Source organism: Myzus persicae, unplaced genomic scaffold (assembly GCF_001856785.1).
Source record: "Myzus persicae strain clone G006 unplaced genomic scaffold, MPER_G0061.0, whole genome shotgun sequence".
Lineage (NCBI taxonomy): Eukaryota > Metazoa > Arthropoda > Insecta > Hemiptera > Aphididae > Myzus > Myzus persicae.
In genome coordinates this window covers 376,876-391,469 of record NW_019101887.1, presented here as the reverse complement: position 1 = coordinate 391,469, position 14,594 = coordinate 376,876, and the positions used below count along the sequence as shown (strand labels likewise).

The following is a 14,594-nucleotide window of genomic DNA, read 5'->3' as shown; positions in this document are numbered from 1 at the left end:
GAGTTAAAAAATGAAATTAGAATGTTTTTTTTTAATAACTCTATGGAAGTTACTAAATATGCAAATCTTTTCAATAATTTTGAATGGCTCTGTACAGTGGCCTATTTGGCTGATATTTTTAATTCTCTGAACTCATTAAATATTAGTTTACAAGGGAAAGAAGACAATATTTTTCACACGGAGGATAACATTGAAGCTATGGAGAAAACGTGCCCTTCAAAACAATTTTAACCACTTTCCAACTCTTTATGCATTTATAGAATCATCCGATGAAGTTTTTCCTCAGGACACAAAAGATATAATTATTGAACACCTCCAAATTTTGAAACATTCATTTCGAAAATATTTTCCAGTTCCTGACAAAAATAAAAATTGGGTAGTAGACCCTTTTAATGCAGATGTCCCTGATATAACTGGTTTAACAACAACACAAGATAATCAATTAATCGAAATATCCAGTAATTCTAATTTAAAAAGGGTTTTCAAAGAATCTTCTTTGTCTTCTTTTTGGTTGAGTATAAGACAAGACTATCCAGAAATATCGGACTCAGCACTAAGGCCATTGATGCTTTTTTCAACAACTTATCTCTGTGAAAAAGGATTTTCAGCTTATGTGTACACTAAAAATAAATATAGAAATCGATTAAATATAGAATCAGATTTACGTATTCAACTTTCTAATATAGATCCTAAAATACCAGATTTAGTATTAAAGAAACAACACCATCCATCACATTAAACGCATTAATTATTTATTATAAAAATAATATATCTATTTATCCATTTTTTTTTATTAATTCAATTTTTCATTATAAACATATGTGTATTTAATTTTAAAAATAAAGCAAACAATTTAGTATTATTATTTATTATTGCTTTAATTTAAATTTTTATTTAGGGGTCCGCGATCTTTTTTATTTTCTCTAAGGGGGTCCGGCAGAGAAAAAGTTTGGGAAACGCTGCAGTATAGACTATTACCTTTTTTACAGCCCCGACTCAATGTCTGCTGCACAGTGCCTACTACGCACACTTCGGTTTTTATCCAATTCATCAATAATAATAATAATAATAAATTGTTAAGTTGTTCACGGTATCGTAGTTACACATAGGTAGTTTTACAAGGTTCCTCCTACTATATACCTCCCTATCGATTTCTCGACCGCGACAATCGTTTTGTGCAACATCACGTATGCTCGAAAGTTAATTTTAAATGAATGATATCGCGTGTTTTTCAAGCTCCACTCGCGCATCTATATGTTTCACAAACAATAAACTTTTTATGTCTTGGAAATGTTGCCAAAACTGTCTACAAACTCTATAAACAAGCACTATATTATGAATATTATTTTTAATGTTCTATAATCGCACGGGTAGTTGACTCGATAAGCATGTGTTTTTTTTTATTTTTTTTTATTACGTTCTTCATTTGTCAAAACGTCGAGATGTCTACCACACACTTCTATTCATGCGTTGGATTACGTATGCATAAACATTTAACACGAGCAGTAGCTTTTGACATTTTAATTTCAATCCTACTCAACTCGACGACGACGACTCCATATAGTAATAATATTGTATAATTTATACTCGAAGCGTCTTGATATTCTTAACAATATACATGTATATATATACACACACACCATATAGGTATGCACAATATAATAGGTCATTCTGTTTAATTAACGACCATTGTGTTCGCAAAGATTGTTATTATATTCGGACATGATTAATGACGATAAAAAACTATTTATGTAACTATAATTATTAATTAATAATATTTATTTATACGACGGTAATACACTTACAATCGTTCCAATCGACCGAGATGTTTGAAAGCTCCTTTTTCAATCGTATGAATTTGATTGTCCGACAATTGCCTTGAAAAAATAAGAAAAAAAAAACAATTAAAAAGGAACAATTTTCAATTATAAAGTTTCTTATAAAAAGAGTCTTTTGAGGGGGAAGGGGTGAGTATATATCATATATAAGAAGAGAAAAAAATACGAATGATTTGATTGCGTTTTTAGGAATAAAGTAAACAATATATAGAAAACGAATTTAATTGGTTACAAATCCTACTGCACGGAAGAATGATTCTCAACTTGCTGTTTGACAGCAGTATCGAAGAAATATTGCCATTTATTAAAATTACTTTTTGTCCGACTTACAGTTCAAAAACTTACACCCTTATATTTGAGATAAAAACACGCCTCGAATACGCAACAATATAAGTTTCAAGGTTCAAAAAATACTTTGTACATGATATTAAGCGTCTCTTTTATAGAGATATAATTTAAAAGAAAAAAATGAAATGAAATCATTGGACTAGCAGTGTAGTCTCGGTGGTAATTATTATTATCGCATCCGATTAATTAGACATGAGCGTAGGTAATTAATACAATTTTTTCAAACATGAATATAATCAACAAATTATTCATCAGTCACATAGGTACCAAACTATGAAATAGATGGTCAATTTATGAATTTAGGACGCTCACTTCCCCTCCTCGCGTGTACTTTTTTATTCCACTGATAGTATTGGACTGATGGTGTTGGAAATTTCGAGCCTGAACGGGAATTTCTACTTCGCAGTTATTTATTTAACATTTCGATATTTTTTGATAATTATTATTCGGTTTTAATAATAATAATAAATAATAATAATAAATAGAACGCGCACGAAGGTCAAAACCAAATAAAAAAAGCAAAAAAAAATAATTATTATATTTTTAGGCTGTACTACAATACACTGACCCGGGGCGGGTCACTCGCTGGTGGGCTGCAGTTATTTAAATCGAAAATATTCGTCTACTGGTTATGAAAAACGACGCCGTCGGATCTACAAATTCAATGAAAAAAATTTCAAACATTTAATCCCTTTAATCCTGCCGGGGATGGCATGGAATCGTCCAGTATGGTGAGAAATGCCTGGGGTGTAAAAGCCACACATAGGGGGAATGTCTGTGTCATATATATATATATTTATATATAGATGGCTGTGCCGAAAAATGGAATGACACTGCACATATGCCGGACTCATGCGAAACCTGATATTATATTTTACGTACGATTAGATAGTAATTGTGTGAAAATTAGCGATGATAATAATATCAATATTGCAGGCATGAAGCGAGGGGGGTTTGTTTGGTGACTGACGAGCCCTCATTACCCATAGGCGACATTATCTATTATCTTATATTCTTTTTTTTTTTTTTTTATCCCACAATATTGTTCAATGAAATTTAATACAAATCTTCAAATTACATAATATTATGTGACACACGCAGAGGCGTATACGACTGTGGGAGGGGGTTTGTCAGAAGCCTTTTGCTTATAAATAAAATTTTTTTTTTAAAGTTTAAAAAATATGATATTGTTGAGTATATTATTTATAAACACACTTAGTTATAACTCATTATTTCACTATCATAAATTGTGGAAGTATGAAAATTGGATATAGTTTCAAAGATAATCGAAATCAGGATCCACGGCGTCATGATGATAGTAAAACGCAATAGATAAAAATTGTGATAGGGATAGCTATAAAATATTAATTACGTATTATCACTATGGTTTAAAGACACCGTTAGGACAATATGTTTCAATTGTTGTAACAATGTCTTAAACGTACTCATATTTTGAGAATATTAAATATAACATATCATTCATATTGTTTATTGTTATAGTGTAAGGGCATAGTTGTTATATTCAATCAAAAATCCATTTAAGTTGTCACTTATGTAATTATTTAAACTATATTATATTACGTAACTATAATCTTTGCATTTGGTGGGTTTGAGAATTTCGTCTAAAATAATTTTTTCATACACTATAGCATACAAATTGTGCATTTCAGTAAAGTCATTTCCACCGATCCTCCCTCCCCTTCAAGATATACCACTACCATAAGAGGTATGTATAAGCCAATGTTCATGCGTGCATGTACGTTTTTATTGAATATTTATGTTAAATATCTGCTAATATTGTATTTTTATTTTTTACTTTAACTATTTGAGTTCATTTTTTTTTTTAAAGATCAGACGAAAGACTGTTGAAAATTGAATAGCAGTCGTACAATAATAGAGTGTACCACAATTTGATATTAAAAAAAAAAGGAGTCAAAAAATTGAATTTTTATATTTTTAACAAGATACCGAGCAACCAGTAGATTATGTTTACAAGTTGCTGCGAGGCGCACTTGCAATGGTGTATATTTATACTTAGAATAAATAATGAAAGTCTGAAGGCGAAGTTCGAGGGAGTGGAAAAAATAAGTTTCCGTTCTTATTAACACGAATAATGAGAAACTGGGTCTCCTCCATTCCTACTGTTTGTTTTTTGTCCCTTTTCGCTACAAATATCGATGAATAATTTCAAGTGGTTCGAATACTAAGTCGCTGCCAAAAATCACTTGAAGTTATGATTTTAAAAACAATTTTTATGTTTATTTACTCGGTTCTTTTTTTATCCCCTGTACGTTCGAATAATAAAGCATATAATATATTTAAAAAGTCCCGGAAAACCATCCTCTATTTATACACTCGACCCTCTACATAATATACTCAGTAGGAGCTCTATTAAATTTTCACAGGTCGCCAGACAAAACCAACAAACTGGACGCAAGAGGGGAACAAAAAAAAAACATAAATCAAGTTGACTTTTAAAGATACATATTTATATAAATACAAGGTAAAAACAAAAGTACTTACAAGACTCGTAAATTAGTCAGGTTGGCAAAGTCAGTAGACGATATGACCGTAATGTTGTTTCCCTGCAAGTCTCTGTAAATAAAAATAAATACATTTATTAGTTTATTATTTAAAATTAAAATAACAATGAGGAAACTTCACCGGTCCCATTATTTACAATGAACATTGAAGTATAATAATAATAATATCCATTACCCTTACATCCAAACTATTAAAATGTTTTAGAAAGTATACAGTGTTGTCGGAGTGTGAAAATCGTATGCATTGCTATAACGTATTTTAACAGACTAATTAATTTTAGTAACATTTTACACGTCATACAACACCGTCGTTGGAACTTAATGCACACCGCCCAATTTTTCGAGTTTCTAACTGCAGGTGACAAGCGAAATGCTCAGATGTGCTCCTGCAGTCATTACGATAACGGTCAACATTATAGATAATATATTATTCAGAGTGATTCGTCAATCACCCCATATTTCTTCTTCAATAATTTATTTGTTCGAAATCTGACTTTTGAAATTTTCAATTGCTATTATACTAAAAGACAACATTTCAAAAGCCTTTAACCTACTTGTACTACCCGCTCAATGAGTGTCCTGTGACGATGCAAACTTTTATTTTTCGAATGATACCTCTCTTTTTCCACTGTAACCACTAATTTGTTTTCGCCCAAAATCAGAATTCGAATAAATCCGTTATTAAGTTTTAAAAAAATGGAGAAGAGTGGGCATGCTTCGTGGTTCACTCTGTATACAATATTGTTATATTGTGTGTACATAGCGCTGCCATAATACAAAGTGACTGTAATAAAATCCGGCGCGTTTATTCGGTGGTTTATTGTCCATAAATCAGAGACGGACGGTAAAACGTCGAAAAACGAAATCATTACAAAGGGACTGGCTGCGATAAAAACCGCGGGGTCGGTTGTAAACGTTATTAATTTTACACTTTAAAACACGGACCCCGCTGAGATCGCGAGACCCGTGTCCTGGGATAAAATCAGTGCACCGTCGTCGCATTCCGCACACACCGCTAAAATAAAACACTGCACACCTGCAATCACATCACACCCAATACCTTGCTGAAACCGTTCGAATCGCCAACGAGGAGACATCAAACCTTATCGTTAATAATGTTTCCATCGGGGTGTGTGTGTGTGTGTGTGTGTGTGTGTGTGTGTGTGTGTGTGTGTGCCCGCGACACACGTGAGAGTCGTCGAAACAAAAAAAAATTCATTTTCTCCCGGTACCTCGTGATGTGCGCTCGGAATCGATTTTTATTTATTTTTTTGTTCCATTAAGCGATATATAGGCTCGATTTAGGTTCTTTATTGAACACAGAAACGAGCACGCGAAACGTCGACAACGACCACCTTGCTTCTTATTCGCCGATCGTAATCTCTTCGACAAAAAAGTGCTCCAACAAAGCGGCTTAACTTGTTTGCTGGCTTTCCACTCGAATAGTTACCGTTTGACGAGACCTATCCAACGGTATAATGCATGTAAAATATACCATTTCATATACTCTTTATCGTAAATCATTTTTTTTTTTGCTCCATACTTTTTTTTTTTTTTTTTTATCCATGTCCGTTCTACCATTTATATAAGGCCGCCATATTATAACTAAATATGATTTCAAAAAAATGGCCAAGTGGAAAACTTATCGGCTTAAAAATGATAAAATATTAAAATCTATATGGAGGTACTCGACTGTAGTTTCAAAAAAAATTGTTTTTTATGTATAGTATGTTATAATATTACACTTTTATACACTGAAACATTTTTCAACAATATATGAATACAAATGGATTTCGCGAAAATGAACACATTATTGTATTATGACATTTAATCTGAATAAAATTTAACTACTATTTTTAAATTAATTTTTCGAGGATGGATTTCTTTTAAATACTACATTATTTAGACTCGGTTGGATCATAATGCTTTTTAATCAAATAAAACATATTTATAACGAACTTAGTTAACTGTATAACCGTTATACTATAACGTATGGAACATTTATATTTTTACCTTGGGGCAAATTCAAATTACAAAATATACATCTTACACGAATTTGTACATCAATGAATGGCTTCAAACAAATATAGTACAAACAATACAAAAATGTTACAGTCATACCAATATATAAGTCGAGCATACAAACATCCTTGGGATACAGTAGCTGGATAGACTACAAATGGGAGCAGTTATATTTAAAGCAAACAAATAATATTATACGACTAACGGTTCAAAGAGCAGCTTAAATTAGCCGAAAATGATCAAGATTTTGTTATAAACTGCAGAACGCTTGGTAATTTTTATCTGTCGGTAAAAAACAAACATCATTGTTAGACAAATATTTACATTTCCCAGGTCAAAATACAAATAATACCGAAACAGCGATTAGCGAATGAGTAAAGAAACAAATCGTATTGGTATTGAAAACTTCAAAAACCATACTTATACCATAAGATTTCAATGAAAATTATCGAGGCATATTTTATAATAATTTTGGGGCTCGTTGTCAATTCATAATTATTAATATTCTTATTTAAGCGCGAAGCATCTATCATCTTGGATTTTTAACCGCAATTGGAAATCTTGGATTCTTGAAAACCCATTAAAACATAAATTAATCTGTTGCTATAATAGTCGAGGAAATACCGCGAGTGTGTGTTGCTCATATACCTACTGTATAAAACAGTCGTTGTAAACCATGTGACAATATTTGAACTATACTGTTTAAACACCTCAGTGCGGTCGGTTACACTCAAAAAGGCAATGTAATTGCGTTTGGGAAACTACGTCTTTTATTTTGAAAGCCAAGTTTGAAAAAAAATACAAATACCACGTGCACGAAGGAAATAAAAAACAAAGAAAGGGTAATTTGTTAGTCTCGAGTCTGCGACGAACAATATAGTGCTGTATATTGTTTTCCGCTCTTGTCCGCCGGCTAAACGAAAAGAATTACCAATCGATTTGTCTGTTTTCGACGTACAAAAAAATTGCGAAACATAAAGAAAACCGTCAGCACCAATACTGACTTGTAATAATGCGAATAGGCGTTTTTACCAAACACACGTTCAGGTAGTGTGAAAAGTTGAGAAAAAAATCGATTGATCAAGTTTGCAAATTGTATTGTTGATTTAAGACTTTTTCACACCGATATTATAAGTAATTACGATGTTCATTATTATATTTCGTTTCACGTGTATCAACAATGTTAACGAGAACCAATAAGTTTTTTTAAATTAATAATTATAACAATCAAACGACCGTGGTTCAGATTCTGTAAACAATAGTAACGACTGGAACTCTTCTGTGAACTAAAAACAATGAAGATTCAACAATTTTGACAAGTCCGATCCACGCGTGCATAATGGTTATATTTATATACAACGGAAGTTTAAATTACATTTACTTGAAAATTAATTTGTTTTTACAACTTATAGAATTTGAAATTATTATTATTATTCTTTTGGAGAGATACAATATTAAATAAAAAAAAAAATGACCAAATTGAAATTGAAAGTAAAAAGTTTTATTCTTATATAGGTTTTTATTTTATTTTTTTCGTTTCACGACGATAAAGAACTTGGTATAATATATTAGGTACCTATATTATATATTTTAATATAATTCAATTTTAAAAGACAAAACTGGAATTGAATAAAAAAAAAAAAAACTTAATTCTTATTATATCACGCTTGTACTATAACATTTGGATGGGAAATGTCTTAGAACGATTTAAACTCTTTCGTTTAATGATTTTTATCGTGTTAGAGATTTATAATTAAATTTAAATGTTATTCGATGTTGATTGAATACATTTTCCAATCCACTGACTCGATGTCACTTAAGATATTTCTCAAGTATATAACCGCACACAGGGTGTCGTTTATCAATCGGACACGATGTAATACATCATTTTAGGGTGTTTCGAAAACGCGCGGTCTTCCGCAGTTTGGGCTGAACATCACAAGACCGTTATACCCCGTATATGACTATATAGTGGGGTCGTCCGACGCTTGTAAGAAAACCGCATATTAATGGAAGACAAAAAAATAAAATAAAATACAGGCTACAATCAATTGTCGAGATAAAGTGAAAACACATCTGACTGGTCATGATTAATTTTAAAAAGGAGAACTGTAGATGAATTGGGAAACAACACAAAATATTCACCGTCAAGCCACTAGTGTTTGGCCACGACGATGGCCGCCGTCTACGGTCAGCCGGCTTATAAATCTTCAGTGACAAGAGACTTAACTTGTTGAGGTACCCGTGTATAATATTACATATTATTATACACGTATACCGTACATCCCCCGGTCCCCACCTACGGAATGTCAGAGAGAAGACAATTGTTTAAATTATCGTCTGTCAAATACGGTAATTAGGCGTTCCTTGGCAAGGACAAATTCAAATTGTCGCCCATTCATATTGTGCTGCAGTGGAGATTACAAATATAATTGTCTCGCGGTATATATATATACACTGGAATCTTATACAGTGAACAGATTTGGAATTTCCGAGCTTAATAGTTATTTGGTCGGTCTCGGTTTATTCGATTGAATGAAATCTTTTTTTTTTTAAGCGCAGCGCAATTTAGTTATACATACAATGGCGCTATGATATCATCGGCGAACGTTCTAATTTTTCGTTAAGAGAAAAATCCAACTCCGTATAATAAATGTTGATTAGTAACGGAAAATTTAATTCTCTACTAAACCAAGTTTTGCACTCAGTTAAATCTTATATTTAATTAATAAGTTTAAGCTAATAAATACAACTTTAAACCACGAGATGACTTACGAGTTACAATAGAATATAATATACATTATAGTATTATACATTTTCAAAATAATATAACACGTTTATTATCGGTGTAATGCACCTGTAACAAATCGAACACATATGATGTTTACGGCTGCAGCCGTCGATCGAAAATCGCCATACCGGCGAGACTATTGTGTCGACATATTTTGGATTGATCTTGTGGTGGGCGCAATTTTTTATTATTGTTCTATTCGAATCGACGTGGTGCTGATTGAAATCGTTGTAGAACAAGTAGTTTTATACTTTAATACGAAAACACATACTTGCAGGGGTGTCGCGATCATAATGTTATGACCCCGGTATGCGTATATTATAACCGTTTGAAACAGTGGTATGTGCGGTACACATACCTATCCCCTGAAAGCCTTTTGTGTGTGCACACGCAGCGTGGCGTATGGGGTTGGAGACAAACGAGGGGCGGCGGTGAGGGGCCGCTGCAGGAGCGATCGAAAAATGTTTTTGGAAATTAGGGCTGCCGGATAATTAAATTTCCGTCGATTATTTTGGCTGCGTGGAAAGGTGCAAGGAAACGGTAGCCGACAAAGGAAGAGGCTTGTTAGCGTGCTGTCAAAAATAGTTGCCAGTCAAAAAAGGGTCCCGCGCGTGCCCGGACAGATGTTCACCGCCGCCGCCGCCGCCGCCGCCGCTTCTGCCGCTTTCGAATTTATGTAATAATACTACGGAGACGGCGAAAATTATAATGTCTGCGTGTTTCCTTGCAGTGTACGTATATATATTTAATATCATATCGTATATTATTATTATTATATGCACGCCGAAAGTTTGTCATCGGCTGAGCGCGGAAAGAGCCAATTAATAAACGAAAGCGCAGCCGGTCTCCGTTTCCATTAGCTGCGTTCAGCCCTGTTCTCTCGTGGATCTTGTAAAAGTTTTCCGCGGAATTTTACATTCGGGACGGCGGCGGCGGCGGCGTTTAAAAACGGGCCAATGTGTTTCCCGATAACCCTTTATAATAATATAATTACATGGGAAAACGCCGCCGGAGATTTATAATAAATCGTATAATTATTTATATTGTCTGGCGCCGACGACCGAGCGATTTCGAAATCGAGTTTTCGGGGTTTTCGATAAACCGCCGAAAATACGGCGTCTCCGCGAACACACTTCGGAAATTTAATGACGAGCTAATCGCTGGTTTTCTGCGCGTTTAGATGTACGCCTAAAAACCAACACGTCTTTCGACTACACAGAAGCGTATTGTATTCAAAACAATTAATATTTCCTTAAATGTTTGTAAGAATAATTAAGTAGTTATTGCTATACTGTATAATACATCACTGTATAGGTCGGAGATGGCGAACCTATGACACGCGCACACTATTTTAGTGACACACACGAATGTGTGTGAGTTTGATAATATTAAAGTTTTTGAAAAAAAAATTGAAGGGCCGAATTAGTTGACACGCAGGGAAAACAAAATCAAACCAAAATTTTTATTTGACACGCTGGTAGAAAAAGGTTTGCCATCCCTGGTATAGGTTAAATATATTTTTGAAGTTCTGAATCACATAGTTTTAAAATTTAAATACATTTTTTAAGGTCCATCAGCCTGACATTCCGAAATCAAAATTTCGAAAATATACTAAAAAATGTATAACAATTCTTAACAATTCTTAACCTCAAAATCAGAATTTGTAACCAAAGTCTTAACCGTCCCTAAATTTGTGTTTCCTTTTTCGGGTGCTAGACTCATGGTGCCAGGCCGATGGACCTCATATTATAAACATATAAATGTATAATGTATTTACATAATTACAATCGCATACAAATATTGGCATAACATTTGTAATAATTATTTAAGAGTAAAAAAAAAAAAACTCTTGAACAATTCCAATTAAGATGTTCTTTCGAGTACCATCTATTTACAGAATGCAAACTATTATAATTCAATAATAAAATTGTATTCAATTTTGGATTAATTGTGTTTTGATTGTTTTGACTACTGCATTCAAAACAAATAAATGCATTTTCAATCATAAAAGTTTAACGAAAATACACAGGAGACCGTTCAAGAGTGCTGTCGTATATTTACGCTTAAAAGAATTAGGGGGAAGTAATTTGAGAACACAAACTAATACAATACGAGGGCTTGGAGATTTTGAACATTATATTATTATTTATAATGTCGATCATTATATTATAATATAATAAAAACTAAAAAAGTACTCCATGTAGGTACAATACGTAAATGTGTGTGCGATTTATTAAAAAAAACTTCGATCATAAACAATTACAAAAATCGATATTAATCATCATGACAGAGACATGCAAACAATGTATATTATGTATGCGCTGGGCTGTTGGACTAACTTCGTTTCGCGCAGTCTGCCGCGATAAATTCTTTAAAATATTGATAGAAAAAACAATTCAATTTTATCATCTGTTCAGAGCGTACTAATATTTATTTAAGTTATCTGTCGGAGCTTAATCGTTGTTTTCGTTATAGAATAAATCACATTGCCCATATTATTATGTATAAAGTTTCGTTAAAATTTGGTAATACTCCAAATGAAACGTTTTGAAATGCTTTATAGTTGTAAATAGTTCTAGGCAATACGAGTTGCAAATGGACCGACGTTTTTAATAGATGAACTCGATTGATAATAACTCCCAACCTCGTTCGTCGATAATTTAATGTTTCCAGACTGTACTAGAGTTACTGAAATAGAATGAAGTATTCACTTTTTTAAAATATTATATTTTTAGACCAAAATTGTTTAGATTTTCGAGGGGATCATGTGTCATTATGTTGTCCTTATTAATTAAAATAAAAAATAAATATATGTTCTTGATATATTATGTGCAGTTTCTCGAAAGAAAAATGTTTTCTTTTATTATCATTGAAAATATTAGACCAAAAAAAAAAGGTCTAACTGGACCCTTGCCAAATTATACACTAAACATTAAGCAAACAAGCGTATCCAGTATAATATGAATAGCGCTCGTGGATAAACGATCTGAAACTATTTCATTATTATCATAGTTTGTTCTGATTAAATGTTGAAATCAATGTATTCACACATGTACATGGTAGGTTATAGTGATTGACTTATCAAATATTAATCATAATTTACAATGTCCTATGATATTGTATATATAGGAACAATACAGGCTTAGACAATTGACCGGACTCGTGCGTATTATATATGGTTATAGGACTTAATTAACTATTCCAATAGCGTTTAATGTACACCGATCGATATAAATATAAAGTGACCAATCACCGACGTGATTTATTACTGCTGGAAAGTGCATATATTATGTAATATACAAACGGTTTTACTGGAAAACGTCAAGTAAATTGGTAGATTATTTAGGATTCGATTGCGATTATATTGCGGTACGATAATACGCATCGAAACGGAGCTATATTAATTCGCATATTGGTTTTCGAATATTTTTCTATTATAATATATTTATGTAAAGGAGAAGTACCACCTCAATCATATAGACCTGTTTAGGTATATGACGACTTCAATCGCCATTTGTATTATTTGCTATCGTAGAATACTGTATGGTGTTATCAACCTCAAAGTCTTGAATGCTTAGGATTGCAGCAGGTTGATAACACCTAAGATGAGTTGAGTAAAGAGGGAAACATTGTTATGTCAAATTAACACATAAGTTTATTAAGTTTATTTCAAATTAATGTTAACGACTATAAATATATATATACTATACGGGATAGACTTTGATATTGTGGGTCATCTGTTTTCCGACGAGAGCATATAGGTAGGTAGTAAAAATAAGGAATGCAACCAATAAAATAAATAATAATTTGTTTTCAGATCAACACTGAAATTCAGCTATTTCTCATGATATCCAATAATTTCTTATACATTTACTTACTACGCGAGAAATCCTTTTGCATTATAATATGTCGTGGTGTGCGAAATAAATAATAGTGTTTAATTTGTTTGATGTATATAATATGTTGTTATCGTGTCGTCGTCGTAGGTATTGAACGGCGGGAACCGGAAACATAACTCAACGATCGTTGAAAATAAAATATCGTCTCCACCGCGGCAATCCTAAATCGTCGAGTGCGCAACATAAATATCGAGATAAACCTTCCGCACGAATCGATAGCCGGCGATAATTGTATTGCAGAGACGAGCCACGGCGCAGAGCTTTTATGCACAGTTAAAACCGATTACACATGCCGAGGCCTTCGCTTCCTTTTGGCGACTTCCCTCCGCGGTTCGGGCGGTCGGGATCTTTTATTGTTTTTGGCGTGCGCCGCCGAAGTGATTTACCTTGTAAGATAACGAGCCCCGGCGTCTACCCTTAAAACAACATTAAGGGTTTGTATTTCACATTCCCCGCCGCCGCCGCCGCCGCCGTCAGACCGTTGGTTTTTGTTACGTAATTTGTTTTACTCGGATGGCGCAAAAGGAAATGGTGCTTTTGTGTTTGTTTCCTCGGCGAGGCTCAGCTAGCCTCCCAGTAAACGGAACCCTTAATAAACGCTCATACACACACGCACGCGCGCAAGAGACATTATATTATTGTTTTCTTCTTGTACACAGCGCGATGCGGGGGGGGGGGCGGGGGGTACCGGTGAGCTACCCTCCCCTATGCTGGGGAAGTTAATAAGGAGAGGATTCGCACACAGTAATTTGCGTATTCTCATTAATGCCGAGACTCGGGGACTTGTGGCCTGGAAAATGAGATTTTCTTTCCTTTTAAGTTCACGAAACTCAATTAGTTCTGTACCAGAAGTGTAGAGAAAAAACTGTATACAATTGCAAACACCGAAATGGAAATCGTATTATTGTTCCCTACAGATTGGGATTTTTTTTTTCCAACCGTAGATTCGTCCGTTGTTCAGCGAATGAATGCGTTAAAAAAAAATTACAGCTACAACATTTACACGTCATTTGAAATCAAAGTAAGTGCAACTATCGGAGTATCGCCAAGGCGCGTATGTACTTATCATAAATTATTTTACCAGCAACCGTAGCAGTAACGACAATGCAGCTTCCAGACGGTAGTAATTTAATATTATAATGCTGCACTACGA

General features: G+C 33.5%; 1 protein-coding gene across 1 annotated transcript in view; it reads right to left on the bottom strand.

Moving 5' to 3' along the window:
- Positions 1 to 14,594, bottom strand: part of LOC111030691 (protein slit-like) — a 93,299-nt gene that overhangs the window by 19,779 nt on the left and 58,926 nt on the right. Inside the window, exons 2-3 of the mRNA XM_022310332.1 lie at positions 4,710 to 4,781; positions 1,806 to 1,877 (exon numbers count right to left, since the gene is read on the bottom strand). Of these exons, the coding sequence (XP_022166024.1) occupies positions 1,806 to 1,877; positions 4,710 to 4,781 (144 nt within the window). The remainder of the gene's footprint in view (positions 1 to 1,805; positions 1,878 to 4,709; positions 4,782 to 14,594) is intronic.